At 40.8% G+C, this 18,646-nt stretch overlaps 1 protein-coding gene and 1 long non-coding RNA gene across 2 annotated transcripts in view; one reads left to right on the forward strand and one right to left on the reverse strand.

The window, feature by feature from the left end:
* Positions 1–18,646, forward strand: part of Hmg20a (high mobility group 20A) — a 75,059-nt gene that overhangs the window by 32,340 nt on the left and 24,073 nt on the right. The window contains exon 2 of the mRNA XM_021633565.2: positions 13,089–13,181. Coding sequence (XP_021489240.1) covers positions 13,093–13,181 — 89 coding nt within the window. The 5' untranslated portion in view covers positions 13,089–13,092. The remainder of the gene's footprint in view (positions 1–13,088; positions 13,182–18,646) is intronic.
* Positions 13,177–18,337, reverse strand: LOC132649832 (uncharacterized). The gene is made up of 3 exons (XR_009588338.1): positions 18,010–18,337; positions 17,122–17,181; positions 13,177–13,393 (listed from the first exon to the last, which is right to left on the reverse strand). It is a non-coding gene; the product is annotated as an uncharacterized LOC132649832 (long non-coding RNA).

The raw sequence follows: 18,646 nt of genomic DNA on the forward strand, positions 1-18,646 counted from the left end.
AATTACAGGGGTGCACCACCACCACCTGGCTAGAGTCCTGTTTCTGAAGGCAGTGAGATAACAATGGAACTGGAGAAATGAAACAAGTATATTGCATTTCAGATTTATCTTACGATGTGGTAGCAAGAAGAAAAACAAATTATTTATTAAAAGCATATTACATTTTAATGGACAGGCATGCTGGGCGCATGCCTATGATTCCAGCATTAAAGGCAAAGGCAGGCAGTGAGTTCAGCCTGGTCTATGGAGTGAGATCCAGGACTGCCAGGGCAATATGGAAAAACTCTGTTGGGGGGGGAGGGGAATGACTTATTACATCTTAAGAATTGAGCACTTAATGGTTTCTTTTCTGTGAATGAGTGGTTTGCCTGTATCTCTGTATGTGTACCATGTGAGTGTCTGGTGTTTATGGGAACCAGAAGAGGGTGTTGGATCCTTCTAAACCACAGTTACAGATGGCTATGAACCTCCTTGTGGATGTTAGGAATGAAACCCACGGTCCTCTGCAATGGCAACAAACACTCTAAACTGGAGCCATCTCTCCAGCCCCATTGTTATCTTTCCTACCACTGAAATATGAATATATATGTATCAAGGTCAGCTATATTAGAATTTTCAAAATTAATTCTTTTAAGGAAATGTGAAAACTTCTTACCATGGTGTGTTTTCCACAACCCCATTTCAATATATTTTCATGTAATTTTATTGGAAGCCTTAATAGCTTATAAATTGAGTTAGTCATATACTTCTAATCAATATGAGAAATGTCTTGTTGTATTGCTAGATAATGGAGAAGAAATAAAAGGCCACAATACTCCCCCCTTCAACATTTGTTAATTATCCACTAAGAAGATAAACTCTACCTGTTTCTTGACCTCCTATTATATAAAGCATTAGTTTTTATAAAACTAAATGCAAACCTTTTAAAGTGAGTATAAAATTTAACTTAGTTTTTTAATTGAGTGTAGAACCTTTGGGGGAAATTTTTAATATAAAACATGACTTTTATAAACTGAGCTTCTACTTTCCCTCCTAGACACATCTACTTCTCACTGCCCTGTAGGCCTCGTTCTAGAGAGGATGACTGACAGACAACCTTGAAACCTGTCAGTAAGTCGTCTTTGGCAATAACCGAGAACTCCAAGACAGATGTCTTTCTGGATATGTGCATTCAGAGATTCTAATTAAAGGGAAATTTAGGGGCCATAGAGATGGTTCTGCAAAAAAAAAGTGCATGGCCCCTCAGCCCTCACAACTTGAGTTCAGTCCCAGAACCCACAATAGGTGGGGGAAAAATCTCCACAGAGTTGTCTTCTGACCTTCAAACATGCACCATGCCATGTGAACCCATACATACATACATACACAATAATAATAAATTTGGGGCCTTTTTTTTTAAATGTGTATGTGTGTAGTAGGTATGTGCATGTGCCTGTATGTGCAGGTGCCTTTGGTGGCCAGAAGAGGGCATCAGACTGGAGCTGGAGTTAAAAATAACTGTGATCCTCCTGGCTTAGGAGATGGGAACAGAGCTCAGGTCCTATGGAAAACAGCCAGTGTTCTTGATTTCTAAGTCGTCTTCCAGACCAAATAGATTTTTAAAGGAAGAATTTTAGTTTAGGTGTACTCTTGTGATGATGTGGTTTGGTTTGTGAAGCAGGGACATGGTGAGACAGGGACTTCCTGTGTAGCTTGGAGTGACCTGAAACTTGACACCTTTCTACCTCACTTCCCATGTGTGTTCATATTTTTTAAATGTATTTTCATATTGAATATGAAATTAAAATTTTTTTTAAAAAAAGCTAATGCTTGGAGCTAGGGATTTGGCTCAGTTAGTATAGAGTATTTGCCTAGCATGCATGAAACACTGGCTCTGAACCCCAGCACTATAAACTAGTTGTGGTATGTACTTGTAATATAAAATGTTATTGTGCATATATCAGCCTCAACTATACTATAATTTTCAAAATAAATATTTTAAGCAAATGCCAAATTCTTTGTCATGACCTGGTTTTTCATAAGTAATTGATTTTTTTTTAACTCCAAATTTTGATTTTTGGTATTTCCCAAGTATGGTACACAAGGATGTAGTATACATTTCTCCCTGAGGAAACTGCTAACAAGCCACACCTCCTGCCATGTACTGTTACATGAAGCCATCATGTTCACTAGACTAAATGTACTGACTGTATTTTTTCTTTTAGTAAACACTATTTTTTTTTCATTGTTTGAGTTTTTCATTGTGTATTTTGGTCAAATATACATGATTTTTTTTTTTCTTTAAACAAGATAATTTCAGTATATTTTCTCTAGGGAGGTGAAGGCAGGAGGCTCAAAAGGTCAAGAGCATACTGGCTACATGGTGACTTGAGGACTCGTAGCCTGGAGCACTATGTGTGACCCTGGATGGATGGGTTAATCTTCAATTGTGATGGTATTGTGGTAGAGTCAGGGTCCCATTCTGTTGGGACCAGGTTGGCCCTGAGCTGACAGCAGTCATTCTGCTTTAGCCTCCTGTGTGCAAGGATTACAGGCAAGATCCACCATACCTGACTTTCCACTTTCATTCAAATAACATAACAGTTTTTCTGCAAATTGGAACATTGAAGACCTTCTAATTTAACCCATTTGTATCATGTAGGTGTTCTGATATTTTTCTTATGCGTCCTTATAATATACTTTCTCATACATATTTCACTGAAGGCTCTGTAACAGCTAAAAGGTGGCTTTTGCATTCTTGTTTATAGAGCATGTGAAATATTTTATTTCATTCTCACAACATCCTTTTGAAGAAAAAGAGCCCATTTTACATTTGGGGGTGTGGGACAGAGATAGTCCTCTGTAAAGGCTCTCTGTGGTAAATTTCAGTTCATGGGAAAAGGACGGTGCGAACACAAGCAAATGGATATGATTAATGTAGAAAATAAGAGCTAGACACACCATTCTGCTGCCTCCAGTCCTCTGGCGTCTGGTTCTGCCCGCTGAACTACAGTAATAGACAACTCCCAAAAATGCACGTTCTACCAGATTTTAGTCAACACAGAAAACATGAAGAATCGTGGAGTGACCAAATTAAGTCTCGTTTTTCTTTTGTGAGAGTTAAAGCTAAAAGTGTTTTTAATCTTTTCACCTGAAACCCATTGCTATAAATCAGGAAGGCTCCATCTGTGAAGAGTGAGGCCTCAGGGGACTGGGCTCTAAGTACCTCCAGTCCATCAGATGTTTAGCAACTTGTCTTCTTTAGAATTTAGAAGCAAAACACAGCAAAAATAATGAGGGCTTTTCTATTTAAGCTATTAAGCACATTCACTAGTGGTAGTAAAGACAGTACTGATGCCTCCTTGTTGCCAAGTTTTTGGGAGGGGGGGTTGTTTGTTTGTTTCTGTTTATCTTTTGCCTGAGGAAGTCCGTATTACCCAGTGTCCTCTGGAGTGTTTTTAGGTTGTTGTTTTGTTTTGTGGCAGTGTTTCATGTATCCCAGAACATCCTCAAACTCATTGTGTAGCCAAGAATGACCTTGAACTTCTGCTCGTTGTACAGTGACTTCCCAGGTGCTGATGACAGACATAAGCACTGAAGTGCTGGAGACTGAACCAAGGCGTTTATGCATACTGCACAGTCACTCTGCCAGCGGCACCAATGTTGGCTTTTGAAAGAGTAAAAGGTTTAAAATTCCCTGCCTATAAAAGACACATTTTCCCATCTTTTCTTTTCAGTTGTTTCACAGATGCAGAACTGAGCTCTCGAAAGTGGGTAAAAAGATAGAGGGGCATGTTCCTGGCACCTGCCAGCACCTCTGCCCTAGAACTGTTGGCTGATGTTTCTGCTGGAAACCCGTGCTGCTTCTGCTTTCTTGTGTGCTACCTTCCTAAACCCCCAGCCTTGAACTGTACTGTTTGGTGCTGTCTATCTTAGCATGAGCCTGGAGCTCTCGGTAGTTGAGTGCTATAGGCTAACTATTCTTTGTCAGATAGTTTGCTCAGCTATTGTCTGTATCCTTCAGCTCACCAGTGCATCAGTAAATTTGCTGTGATAATTAAAGGTCACTTCAGCAGCTTACCTTAGTGATTGAATCCGTGTGTATCTCAACCCTGTTACACTCATACACTTAAACACATTTACATGCATCAGCTGCTGCCACCTTTCCACATACATTTTAGCTGTTTGCCTGTCTCCAAATTATGAAGTATAACTGTAAAGACACATGAGTTTGCTGTTATTATTTTTATTCTATTTACTTCCGTCATTTTGCAGTGTATGTTAGTCTTCCATTGCTTTGACTAAATATTGAGGAAAAAAAATCAATGTAAAGTAGAACTTTTTTTTTTGGCTCCTACTTTTGGAAGATCAAGTCATGGTTCCTTTAAGCTTCATCACTTGGGGTTGAGAGGAGCTGGGATTTAGTGGTGGAGATCGTGAGTAAAGTAGAGCTGCTCACCGAAGAGCCACAGGGAGGGAAGGAGACAGGGAAGGCGGACAGGAGTGAGGACCAGGAAGACAAGGAAAGGGCCAGGAAAAAAAAAGGGGGGAAAATGCCACCCCAAGGTATATCCTCAGTAACTAGGCCCCCCCTTCTAACAGTCCCATCATCTCTCAGTAATACCACCAGCTGCAAACCAGTCCTTCAGCATGTGAACTTTTGATGGGATAGTCCAGACCCAACCATAATGCCAAACATAGTGACATATAATAAACTACAGCACTGCTTAAAACTTTTTAGAACTCTTACCCTGTTTCCTCTTGATAATTATAAATGCCCCCTCCTCTTTTATGTGCCTGGTCTCAAACTCATTATGTGCCTCTACTGCCTCTACTTCCTGAATGCTATATTTACAGATCTATGCTACTGTGCTCAACTTTAAATTCCCTCATTCTGAAAAACCTTCCTTAAGAACCACCAAGAAGAGAGGCTGAGAGATGGCTCAGAGGCTAGGAGCACTTGCTGCTCTTCTATATTTCCAGCATCTATATGGCAGCTCAAACATCTGTAACTCCATTTGTAGGGGACCCTATGCCTTTTGCTGCCCCCCCCCCCCCGGCACTGCACACCCATGGTACTCATATACAAGCAGGCCCCATGCACATAACAGAAATAAATACAAATACAAAAAAAAAGATAGTTACCAAGAAAAGAGTGAAAAATACATATACCTTCACCAAATGAAAGTGTTGCATTTTTGTGCTTTATGTGATTACAAGGAGGCTTGTTCTTTTAAAATTAAATGTCACTGGAAATGTCACACATAGATGTTTAGTTACATGTGGCTCAGTATTAGAGCACTGTGTTTGCCTAGCATTGCCGAGGCCCTGGCTTTACTTGTCATCTCTACCAGAGAGAGAAAGAAAGGGGCAGACAAAAAGGTAGGGTGTGTGTGTGTGTGAGAGAGAGAGAGAGAGAGAAACACTGAGATTATACTCATGTGCCAGTATGGTCAGTTTTGTAGGGTAGAGTTATGTTGAAGACAGGATACCAGGAAATGAGAGGTACTCCACACAGAGGAAGTGAAGCCACTTTTTATTAAATTGGTCTTAGGCAGTCACTTCTTTGTTTACTGCTAATAAAGCAGTGCTGAGATAGGCTGTGTAGGAAGGGCAGTTTGAGACCAAGAGAAACCATAAAACAGCCAAACAAATGGACTGGAACATCCAAGGCAATCAATACCCTGTCGTAAAATGACAAGTTTTGCTTTGGCAGAGGAAAGTGGTGTTTTTATTTTCCCCGTTATTACTGTGCCTTACATAAAACTGATACGCTGCTTTTTGCCATTTGTGGGGACTTCTCCCTTCTGGTACATTCTGTGTCTTTACAGGGTCCCACCAAGCGGGGGCATATTCATGTACAGAATTCACCTGCCTAGAAAGAAACTGGGAGCGCGGGGTTTCTTTTAATTACTTGATTCCTAAGTTGTCAAAACTGTTACGGCAGAAACATAAACGCGATGGCAGATTTGTTTGTTTCTGACTCTGGCCTTTTCTTTTCCCTTCTTGGTTTTGAAGAACATCTCTAGCCCAAGAGAGATAGCATACTATAACATGCTTTAAAGCAGGGCTACCCACTGTTGACAGCAAATACAACCATGATCTCATAGTGAATAGAAGCAAGACAGGCTTGTTGTTGAAAATGTATGGCAGTTGAGTTGTTTCTTCTATCGTGAATGCCTACCTGACTTAAAAAATAACTACAAGTAATGTATTTTCAGTACAACCAACCCTTTGTTGTTAATCAGATTAACAGATCACAGTTAATGTATATACAGGTCATATAAAAATATTAAATCTCATGCCTTGTTTACTTCTAGTAGCTTCCTTTCTCATGATGAAAGCCAAAACCTTTAATATAACTTTCAAAGCTTAGTGTGATAGTTAACTCTCAAACTACTGCTTCTGTCACTGACTTGGTCCAGGCCCGATTGCCACCTCCTTCAGCCACACTGGACATGGTTCTTTGCACTAGTGGTTCCATCTGATTGGCCTGCTTTTTCTTCACATACTTACACACAGTTTCCCCTTGTGTCTTTTTTTAACTCTTCCCTCCTCCAAAGAAAACCATGTACTCCCTTCCTTTGAGCCCCTAAACTTTATCTCTGCTTGCTTTCTTTTTTTTTTTTAATCAAGCGTTTTATCACTATATAGCATCGTTCATTTTACTCAGTAGTTTTGGTCTGTCTGCCAGAGTATACTGTGAATTCCAAGAGTGAGGGATTTTTGCAGATTACAATCATTACAATCATTGTATCATATCCCCAGTGTATAGAAATGCCTAAAATGTTAGGTAGCCAATAGGTATTTGTTGAATGGATGAATAAGTGAATGATTTGGTTTCCTGCTATCTTGTTCTTAAGCTAGATTTCTATCATTTTTTTTAATCAGTAATGAGAAGCCTGAGCTGAAATTCTAGAAATAAAAAACCTTTTTTTTCCCCTACCTGTGATACCCAGTCTCCAGCCAAATACTACCTTATGTCTATCTCGGTTTAGTTTTAATTTTTTGAAACAAGATCTCACTGTGTAGCTCAGGCTCGCCTCAGATTCACGATATAACTGAGGTTGGCCTTAAACTATTGATCTTACAGTCCCTATCTCCCAATTTCTGTTTAAAAGCATGTGCCACTGTACCTATTGGCATTTTGTTGTTACTGTTTTGGGTTTGGTTTGGTTTGGTTTTAATGTCTTTGGGTGTTTTGCCTGAATCTATGCCTGTTCACCACGTGTTTGTGCCTGGTGCCCATAGAGGCCAGAAGAGGGCATCAAATCCTTTGGGACTGGAATTAGAGATATCTTGAGCTGCAGTATGTGTGCTAGGAATTGAATCTAGGTCCTCTGCAAAACCAGGGTCCCTAGTTTTTCTTCAGTTGGTTGGTTGGTTTCGTGTTAGATTGGTTTGGTTTGGGTTGGTATCGAGACAAGGCCTCAATTGTGATCCTCTTGCTTCAGCCTCTCAAGTGCTAGGATTAGCAGCATGTCCACCACCTAACGACACCATCTCATTCTTTTTCTGTTTTTTTCTTTTTTACTCGGGGCGTTTGATATGCCAGGCAGGCTAGCATACTACTGAGGTTCAAGGCTGACTATGTCCTTTATATCCTGATTACCTCCCTCAGTTTACCTCAGCCCTCCCAGATTACCTGCTCTTATCTGTTTCTTCTTGTCCCTGTTTAAAACCCTAAGTGAAAGAGTTCCTTACTGAATTTCACTTAGCTGAACCCCAGTTAACTGCCAAGGAGGCTTAGCGGTGTTCTCATCCCCACTGTAAAACAGACTGATTAATGCTTACAGCCTGCTGAGTATTCGCAGCCCAATGTTGTCAGCTGGTAGATGCTGCCGAGCAAGCCTTGTGCTTTCGCTTCCCCCACTTAAATGTGTGTGCATAGCAAACTCAGTTGTATTTATGCCCAGCCTGGTTATGTGCCAGCAAATATATAAATCATATAATTGTCATAGAATACAGTAATTTTTAAATGAATGAACTAGGTTTTTTTTTTTAGCAAATATAGGCCCACAGGAAAAATAAGGCAAGTAGAATTCTATGTATTCCCTATCCCCACACATCCATAGCTGTCAGCATCCTGCCCAGAATGGTACATTTGTTGCAGTCAGTTCCAAATCAGCATATCCCTATAATTCAATCAAGGTTTACTGTTGGTGGTATACATTCTATAGGTTTTGACAGATGTATGATGATATCCGTTCTCCCACTGAATAACCCTACAGGATAGTTTCAGGTCCCTAAAAATCCTGCACATTCATTGTTCCCCACAAATCCTGGCAACAGCTAGTTATTTTTACTCCATAGGATATCAAATAGGTAAACTCATGCAGTAAATACGTATGTAGCCTTTTCATATTGATGTCTTTTACTTAGTAATATATATTATTTCCTCTGTGCGTGGTTTGCTAGCTCATATTATTGAATAACAGGCTATTGTCTGGTTACACCACACTTTATTTGGCAACTGAAAGGCATTTTTATTATATTCAGGTTTGGCAGCTATAAATAAAACTACTACAAATACCTATGTCCAGCAGGGTTTGTATGAATATAGTTTTTAACTCAATTAGCCCAATACCAAAGATCATGAATGCAGAATCATTTAGTGAGTGTATACTTACTTCTGTAAGAAACTTAAATTTCTTCCGCAGAGTCTGCCAGGTTACATTCCCATCAACAGCAGAGGAGACACTATTGCTCCGTGTCCTTGCCAGCACTTAGTTTCGCCCGTGCTTTGGACTGACATGTGGTGTTGAACATCATATATACTTATTTGAATCTGTCTGTCTTCTTTGATAAGGATCTAGTCTGTAGGTTTTGGTCTGTTTTTAAATTGTTCTTTCATTAGAAGTATTTTTTGAAAATATTTCTCCCAATTTGAAATCTGCTTTTCATTCCTTCTACATTTTCCTTTGCAGAGCAAAAACTTTTAATCTGACATTATTATTAGTTACTTCTATTTCCTTTTCATTGATGTTAGCATGGTATATCTTTTTCTACCCCTTTCCTTTTATATGTAGCTTTATATTTAAAGTTGTTTTCTTTGCAGGTGATAAATACATTTAATACATTTTTTCCTTTTTATTGTATTTGTTATTATTTTGTAGGAGGGGTGAGGGGTGTGGGTGTACACATCTCACAATACACATATAGAGGTCACCAGACAACTTTTGAAGTTTGCTCCTTCCATCTTGAGAAGCAGAGAGTCTCACTCTGTTTCTGTCACCCTGCATATTCCTGAAAGCTTCCAGAAAGTTCTCCTGTCCCCACCTCCTTCTGTCTTCCCATAGGAGTACTGGGATTATTGATACACACAACTGAATATGGCTTTTGTGGGTTCTGTGACTCTAGCTCGGGTCGTCTGGGCTCGTACAAGAGGCCCAACATCAGGTGCCCATGTTCCACAGCGTGCATGTGGAGGTCAGAGAACAGCTCTCAGACATCGGTTCCCCTTTGCCGGGTTCTAGGATCAAACGCAAGTCATCAGAGCAGCTTGGCAAGCACTGTTACCCACCGAGCCTCTCCCTAGACCAAGGAACATTCTTAAACTTCACCCAATTTCTTTATTGTTGTTGCCTCATTTAACCAAAGCCACATTCCTCTTGCTATTGTGTGTTGTATGTGTCCATGTTTGCATGTGTATGCACACATGTGGAAACCTGAAGTTGACTTTAGGTGGCTTGCTCTGTGTGTGTGTGTGTGTGTGTGTGTGTGTGTGGTTTGGTTTGGGGGTTTTTGTTGTTTTTGGGGTTTTTTTTGTTGTTTTTTTTTTTTTTTTTTTGGAGACAGAGTCAGTTGAACCCAGATCTCACTGATTCAACTTGTCTTAGCCAACTTGCCCCAGGAATCCTGTCTCATCTTCCCAAGTGCTGGGATTACAAGCAGCTGCCACATAGATCCTCCCCTTGGTAGGGAAAGTACTGTATCCACTGAGCCATTTCTTCAGATACCCAAAAACCATGTTCCCTTAATGGCTTGATTCCCACAGAAAGAATGTTTGGTTAGTATGGCTGATAAAGACTGTTTATTAAGATATCTTAAGTTAGCTCTTGGCTGAGGTGGAGTTTTGGGGGAGTCTGGGGGCTTCCAAAACTAAGGTGCAGACTCAGTTCAAAGTGTAAGCTTTAAAGTAATAGGATTCTTTTAGGACTACAGCCAGAAGAGTTGATTAGGTCCCTCTGCCAGGAAGTATCTTACATGATATTTCTGTAAACTGCAGCAAAGAAGCAAATTTGTGTATTTGCTTTGCCTTTGTACACATTTCTTTCTCCTTCCAGAGTAGCATTCATTAAATGTCTTAAATGCCTTGCATGGGATTGTAAAGTTCACTGTGACCTCTGTACTGGTACATTATCAGGCTCAGATGATGCACTTGAGGGCTTCTGGCATTCAGTGGCTTAGTGCCATGATTCTGTTTGAATCACCCCCTCATGGACCAGATGAAAGCTCATTCCCATGGGATCCAAGCCATATTGTTGAGAATCATTTTATTTTCCAACTTACTGAACTACTTTAGAGGTCTCTGGGTTTCACTGGACTTTTCTTCATTTCCTTCTTTTGTTGATCTTGGCCCCTTTATCTTCCACCCACTTTATTACTCATTTCTGAGGGGTCTGACTGCTCAGTAACACTGAGAAAATGTATCTGAAGCCATATGGGTTGAGTAATACAAACTTAAGAGAAAGCATGGGGGAGGGGGTGTTCTCTGAACTTCCTTTGTTTATGTGGTCTGTTTATATGTTGTTAAGGTTGTGTTATCCAGCTGTCTCCCTACAGTTTAAAAACTAAAGCTGTCTGGGGAACACTCTTAACAGGGCCATGTTGACATAGTGAACAAAAAAACACTTCATTTGTTCCCTACCAAATAATAGATCCCCTTTGAGATGTGGGAGCCATGCCAAAAGCTTTAGATGCCCAATTCTGAGGTTCTTGAAAGACCAATGACTTCTAGGGACACTTGAGAAATAACTCAGCAAAGTTCTTTTTAGGCTGGAAGCTGGTGACTGTTAGGCTGTGTGTTTGTATCTGTTTTTATGGGGAAGGAACCTGGTTAAATGAACATTAACACTGGTGTTGGTAACTCTGAAAGCCCATGCTCTCATCTGGTCTTATATGAATTAAAACTTAAGTACATTTGAGTTGGGATAATTCTAGAAACAAGTGGAATTATATAGTACTTGTTAGAGCCATTCCACTGTAAATACCTTGTCTTGAAGAAACTGAAAATGGTTCCAAGCCTTACATGGCATGAATGCCTTATTCTGCCTTCCATGCTCTGTGTGCCATAGTTCGTAAGATAAATACAGAGAGGCTTTTTTGTCACATTCAGATATTTATGGATCTTGGTCTGCTAAATAATAAGTTTAGAAGTGAAATTAAGTAAGAACAAGAAATAAAGCATCAGTTTTAGTGTTTGGGAATTAAACCCCTGCATTGAACATTGAGAATGTGGTTCGGTGTCACCTGCAGTTTCTTCCTAATTCCCCCGGTGAACACTGGCTCACTGTGGCTGTTGTGCTGGCTTTTACCCACCCCTCACTAGAGCCCTTTAACAGCAGCACTGAGAGGACTGCCAAGGGCCTCTGTGAATTCCCATCGTTTACTTCTCAATTCGCCCACTGATTGAGGCCTTCTCTCTTGAGTGCTTTGCAGTTCCACTTAAGTGGCTGGTGTTTGGGGTCACTATTGAATGTTTTGTGTGAATATCACTTTCTTGATGAATTGGCTGCTGCTGCTTTTAGCTGTATGGGGTGAAGCCCTTGGTGGTAAACCTTGAAAGGAAAAAATCCTTCTCTGTAGAGATATGCTAAATGAAATTACTCTCTTTGTCACTTTGTCCTTTTATCCTTGCAGTCCGATAACCTCAGGTTCCTGTGATTTATTTGTTTTCTTCAATTAAGCTGAGCTGTTTCCTATACCCAGGTGCATGCTATTTATGTTGTGGGTTATGACAGTGAAGTGGTGCCTGTTTCTGACCTGGAAGTGTGGTTTCTTTGACTCAGAACCACATCAGTATGCTTTCCATCCTCTACTTCCTTTGCACTATTTCCTTCTTGAAGGGCTCGGTTTGTCACCGTTTAATCCAAGCATGATTCATGAGGGAGTAAGAGCTGGCAATGTTGTACCAATAATACTGTATATAGAAATACTCCAAACACTTAGTGTCTTAGCCTTACTCTGTTTATGAAGTACTCTCTGCTTAATCCCTCTCAATAACTCTGTCAGTCAGCAGTTTTTGTTTGTGTCTATGATGGTGAAACTTTAGCTTAAAGTGGTTGGTGAAATATTTTGCTCGAGGTTGCAGTGCCACTGGGTCACTCCACCTAAAAATCTCTACAGGAAATGAATATTTTGAAGGGCTGGGGAGATGGCACAGTGGGTAAAAATACTTGCTACACAGACCTCACTGTGGAAGGAGGGCCTCTGACCTCCACATATAAATCACGGGTGCATGTACATACACACCACACCCTTTTCATACATGTCACGTACATACAACAATAAATGAAAATTGTTTTACTTTCTTAAAGAGCACTGTAGAGAGTAAATAAAAGATTTTTCAAAGCATGTCCTGCTTGTTAAAACTGGACTTGTTTTAATTTACTTGTATGTATGTGTGTGGTGTATTCACATGTATGTGCATGTACACATTCATTCCTGCCTCCAGAGGCTGAGAAAACCATCAGGTGTCCTTTTCTATTGATCTCTAACATACTACTTTATTTTAGCCAGCACGGCCAACCAGTAATCCCCTGAGGCTCCTGCCTGACCCGTCTCTCCACACTGGAATTATAAGTACACTGCAGCTCTGCATGTAAGTGCCGAGATTAAACTCCGGTCCTCATGCTTGCCCAGCTGCCATTCTTACCTATCCAGTAAGCCATTTCGATAGCCCCCACCTCGTTTCTAGTCTGGGTAGTTGATAGAGACCACAGTTAAAAGCCCTTTAGCCACATATGTCCAAATCAGGAAAACAACGTTTCGGTCAGTTTCTATTCTGTTGCTGATGTAATAAAGCTAAGAAAGGCGGGCCCCGAAACTAGTGGAACCAGAAGTAAGTAAGCCATTAATTTTTTTTTATGATGATCTCTTCCTTTCAGGGAGATGGAGAACTTGATGACTAGTTCTGCCCTGCCGCCCCTTTTTGCAGATGAAGATGGCTCCAAGGAGAGTAATGATCTGGCTGCAACTGGGTAAGCAGCAGCTTTGGGACATCGCACTTTTGCAGAGGCTTCAAAACACAGTTTCTGACGAAGTATGAGGCGCTAACAAGGCAGCTTTATACCATAAGAGTATAAGGTGCATTTGTTGGGCTTTTCAGAGACCTGTAAACCTCTTTGTAATGCAGTTTCAGCCGTTTGCCAGCACTCTGGTCCCTGTGAACTGGTACAGCAGCACTGTGAGTCTGTCAAAGGAAATACATGTCACACAGAATACTCTACAGTCAAATGCATTTTCTCTGTAAACTGCTGTAGTTATTTGTTTTCTCAAAGATCACACTTGGTTGTGGTTTGTGCATGCATGTTAACAGGCAAAAGTGGGATATGCAGTAGTTTTTGCTCTAGAGAGTTAGCCAGCAAGCCCCAGTGATTTGTGTCCACTTCCTTCAGTGCTTGGGATTACAGGTGTGCGCAAGGCTCGTTCCGGCATTTGCATTAGTTTGGGGATCTAAACTCTGATCCTCAAGCACTCTTAACCCCTGAGTCATTTTCAGCTCAAGTTCTACTGTTTTCATATGATTCTTTGTTTAAGATGTTTAGAAGCTAGAGCAAGAGGGATGGCCCAGTGGTTAGGAGCACTGGCTACTCTTCCAGAGGACCCTGGTTCAGTTCTCAGCACCGACATTCCCAGCTCAATAACCTTCTACAACTCCAGTTCTAGGGAATCCGATGCTGCCTTCTGGCCTTAGAGGGCACTGTATACATAGCCATACATGTGTGCATAGGCATACATACAGGCACAGCCACCCATACAAATAAAAATACACTTTGTTAGTTAAAAAATAAGATGCTTAGAAGCATTAGCCAGCTTCTTATTTCTCCCATCACTTTTCCATGGGATCGTTGGACAAATTTATAAATGAATTCAGAGAAAAGTTAATAACAGTGTCCACCTCTTACCTTGAAATTCTCTGTTCCATTTGAGAGGGTTTTTGTTTTTGTTTGGATTTTGTGTGGTTTTGGTTGTTTTGGTTTGGATTTTGTGTGGTTTTGGTTGGTTGGTTGTTTTTTGTTTTGTTTTGTATTTTGAGACAGTGTTTCTCTGTGTAGCCGTGGCTATCTTGGACTTGCTTTGTAGACCAGGCTGGCCTCCAACTCATAGAGATCTGCCTGCCTCTGCTTCCCCAAGTGCTGGGATCAAAGGCATGTGCCACCGCACCAGGCAGTTGGTTGTTTTTTTAAGACAAGGTTTCTCTGTGTAACCCTCGCTGTCCTGGAACTTGCTCTGTAGACCAATCTGGCCTGGAACTCAGATCCACTTGCTTCTGCTTCCTGAGTGCTGGGATTAAAGGCCTGCCTCTACTATGCCTGGATTCACTTGAGGTTTTTATCTTTTCTTAATATTTAGAAGCTGTTTGCCAAAGAAGAAATATATTCACTAATAGATTCAAGTGCTAGCTAATCCCTAAAATGAATTATTTTAATCTTTAAAGCTCTTTTAAAAATAACCCATACTATGAAATTCTGTTTTGTTGCCTCACATTCATTTCTCACCTCATTAATATATCTGCCTTTTGACTTCACTGGCAGAAGAAATGAAATGAAATGAAATTCTTCCCCAAGACTTTTATAACGGTTCCCTATTTCCTAAATTAGTTCATTTAGGAAAAAATGTTTACTTTGGCCTGGCAGGGTGGCATATGCCTTTAAGCTCAGTATTTGGGAGGCAGAGGAGGGCAGATGTCTGTGAGTTAAAGTCCAGCAAGGACTACATTTTTCTTCCAGTTGTATAACAGAGAACGTTTGGGCATTAGATCAAAAACAGAGGTCAACAGAAGCAACAAACTTAGTCTTTTTTATTTTTTATTTTTTTACTTTTAGTTGACAATATCTCACCATGTAGCCCAAGCTGACCTAGAACTCACTCTGCTGACCAAGGTGTCCTCAAACTTGAGGCAGTCCTCTCTCTGCCTCTGCCTCATGAGTGCTGGAATGATAAGCATGGGCCACCACGCTTGTCTTCTTTGTCCTTTTATAGTTCAGATTCCGACAGAAAAATGGGACCCTAAACAGAGTAAGTAGAATGGCCGCTTTGTTGATAAGAACTGTGGATTGAGTGTAGTAGTTAGGAGGGTTAGGAAGGTTAGGGGTATAGTTTTAGACAGCAGCTAAGAAAACATTTCATGAGAATGTGATTTAAGTATGTACCCCTTCCCCAAAAAGAAGTCAGGTCATTCGAATGTCATTGTATAAGGAAGACTTTTTTATGGGCAGAGGAAGCAATCAAGGCAAGAGCCTGGAATGAAGGATATTACTGCCCTGCAGAAATAGCCAGAAAGGCAGTGTAGTTTAAACAGCAGACTGAAGGGTGAGGGGCAACAAAGGACTCTATGATGCTTCTTCAGTGTATCTAAGAATTTTGTAGAGATCTTACTAAAATGCAGATTCTCAGCTGGGTATGGTGGCTCATGCCTGTAATCCCAGCACTCTGGGAGACAGAGGCTGGCAGATCTGTTTGAGTTCAAGGCCAGCCTTGACTACAAAATGAGTCCAGGATAGCCAAGACTGCACAGAAAAACTGTCTCAAAAAATGAAAAGGCAGATTGTGGTTTAGGAAATCTGAGATAAGGCTGTGTTTCTAACAAGCTTGCAAGTAATACTGTGCTAAGGGCCGTACTCTGAGTAGGAAGGGTCTTCATGCAGGACTGTAAGATCTTTTAACCTTCACTCTACACACTGGAGGGTTTGAGGAGAATGATAAGATCTGACTGACTCCTTACTAATCTGACTCTTACGCTTCCAGTGGGGTGAAGGGAGCCAGGGTTAGAGCAAGGAGACCTGTACAATAAACTCTGGAAGTAATTGAGAAGAGAGGGGCCTGAAGAGCATCACTCATAACTTTGAAAGAATAATTTTAGCGAGCTTGTGAAGGGAAAAAAAAAAAAAAAATTCTCAGAGTGTGTTTCTGAGATGTGGGAATGGAGTTAGTGAGAAGTATAGAATTCTAGAGCTGTTTTGATAATAGACCAAACAGGATTTGCCAGCAAGACCAGATGAGCAGTGTGAAAAGGGAAAAAAAAGACAAAGACAGTTGCAGGTTTTGGAGTCACCACTAACTTAGAAGGAGGAACTAAACAGTTCAGGGAAGGAAGCTTGGTCAGAAAACTATAAATTTAAGGTGATTGTTAGAGCTCTAAGCTGGGATGTCAATCAAGCAATGTCATATCAGGTTCTGAAGTTCCAGACAGTTTAGGCTAGAAAGAAAAGGTAGAGATCATTAGCATCTAGCAATATTAAAGTCATGAGACTAGATAAAAGTCACCAAAGGAATGAGTTCTGGAGGCAGGGTTGGGGATGGGGGACATGGGATGGGCACCTAAAGAGCCTGAGCTCTGGGAGATTCCAGCACCTGGAAGACAGACAGAAGGACTAATCAGCCAGAATCATTGACTGCTGAGAGGTAGCAGAATAAACAGACACACGGGGAACTAGAAACTGAGGATTCATGGGATGGGAAGAGACTGGCTGTGCCAGGTCCTTCTGGTAGACTGGATAAGGACTGAGAAATGACATTGCATTTCACACGATATTTACTGGTAGCCTAGATAAGAGCTGTAAGCTTGCATCTCCTTTGAAATACATTTCAGAGAGAACCAGGGAACAATTGATTTCAGTGAGTATAACCCATTCTTTCCAGGGCTTTAGCTGTTGAGGAAGGAACAAATGAAGACCTCCACTGAAAGTTAAGACAGTGTCTTTGTTTTGTTTCCTTTTGCTTTAAGAATTATACACACACTTTCAACAGAGTGTACAAATCCTGTAGGAGAAAGAACTTGTGATGCCAGACAAGACAGAATTGCTAAAAGTCTGCCCTTGAGTTGTCAGGAGAGTGAGATCAAGGGTGGAAATGGAAAGTTTGTTAGCTTTAGCTAGGAGCAATGGACACCTGTAAATACTCCCTTCAGATACCTACCTGTGTCTGTCAGGAATTTTGGGGATTGCTCTTCTTTCTTAACATGATTTGCATGTTTTGCTGGAAGAAAAATGTTTAAAACTCAGGAAGTTTTTTTTTTTTTTAGTTAATTTATTCATTTTTATGTGCATTGGTGTTTTGACTATATATCTGTGTGAGGGTGTCAGATCCCCTGGAACAGAAGTTACAACAGTTGTGAGCTTCCTTGTGGGTGCTGGGAATTGAACCCGGGTCCTCTAGAAGAACAGCTAATGCTCTTAACCACTGAGCCATCACTCCAGCTGCTAAAACTCAGGAGATTTTAAGCTGATGACATTGCATTGTGATTTCTGCTTATTGTCCTATGGAGTATGTATTTGTCTAGAATAATAACTGAATATTACTCTATAATCTATCTTCCTGCTTCTCTTACCTTTCCAGACCTCCCTCTTAAAAATATAAATAAATAACTTACTAGCACATAGAGCCATCCATCATTTGTCCCCTTCTTGTCCACTTCTTAGAAGAACATACATACATATATACATACATAAACACACCTCTTCTCTCATACATTACATTCTAACCATAGTTTCTCCTCCCTCAACTCCTCCTAGTCCCTTCCCCCACTGCAGCTTCCCTCTCTTCCAGATCTGTTCCTCCTCTGTTTTCCAAAAAAAAAAAAAAAAAAAAGAACAGGCTTCTCAAGGATATCAACTGAGCACAGAATAGCAAGTTATAATAAGACTAGGCACATACCCTCATATCAAAGTTAGACAGGCAAACCAGTAGAAGGTAAAGGGTCCCAAGAGCAGGCAAAAAATTCATAGACACCCCCCACTCCCACTGTTAGGAGTCCCACAAGAACACCAAGCTACACAACCATAAACATATATGCTGAAGACCTACCTCAGACCCATACAGGATTTTTGGTTGTTGCTTCAGTCTCTGTGAGTTCTACTTAGTTGATTCAGTTGGCTATGTTCTCCTGATGGCCTCCATTCCTTCTGACTTCTAATATCCTTCTTCTCCTTCTTCTGTGGGTTCCCCAAGCTCCATCAATTCATGTTTGGCTAAGCTTCAATCTGTGCCAGAATATCATTAGGAATCATTTCATTGACTTTTTTTTCTTTTTTGGCCATTCATGTTTGGTTCTATTCTAGGTCTGTGGGCTCTTCAGCCTTTAATTCTTGGCCATCCAGGCAGTGCCAGGCGTGGTCTCCCTCTCAAGTTGGACCAGTCATTGGTTGGCCACTCCCACAAGTTCTGCCCCATCACATCTTGCAAGAAGGACAAATTGTAGGCCAAAGGTTTTATGGCTGGGTTGATAGCCCAGTCTTATCACTGGAAGGCTTGCCTGGTTCCAGAAGATGGTAGCCCAGGCCCCATACCCTACTTCAGTATCTTGGGACATGTTTTCCAGTTGTCTGTAGGGTACTTCCACTTAATTATGCTGTAGGCATCTCAAACTCATTGTCTCACATGTGTGTCTGCTCATCCATACGCCCTATTCTGCTCATGATTAATGTAAGTACCTAATCACTGG

This window comes from Meriones unguiculatus, chromosome 1 (assembly GCF_030254825.1).
Source record: "Meriones unguiculatus strain TT.TT164.6M chromosome 1, Bangor_MerUng_6.1, whole genome shotgun sequence".
NCBI lineage: Eukaryota > Metazoa > Chordata > Mammalia > Rodentia > Muridae > Meriones > Meriones unguiculatus.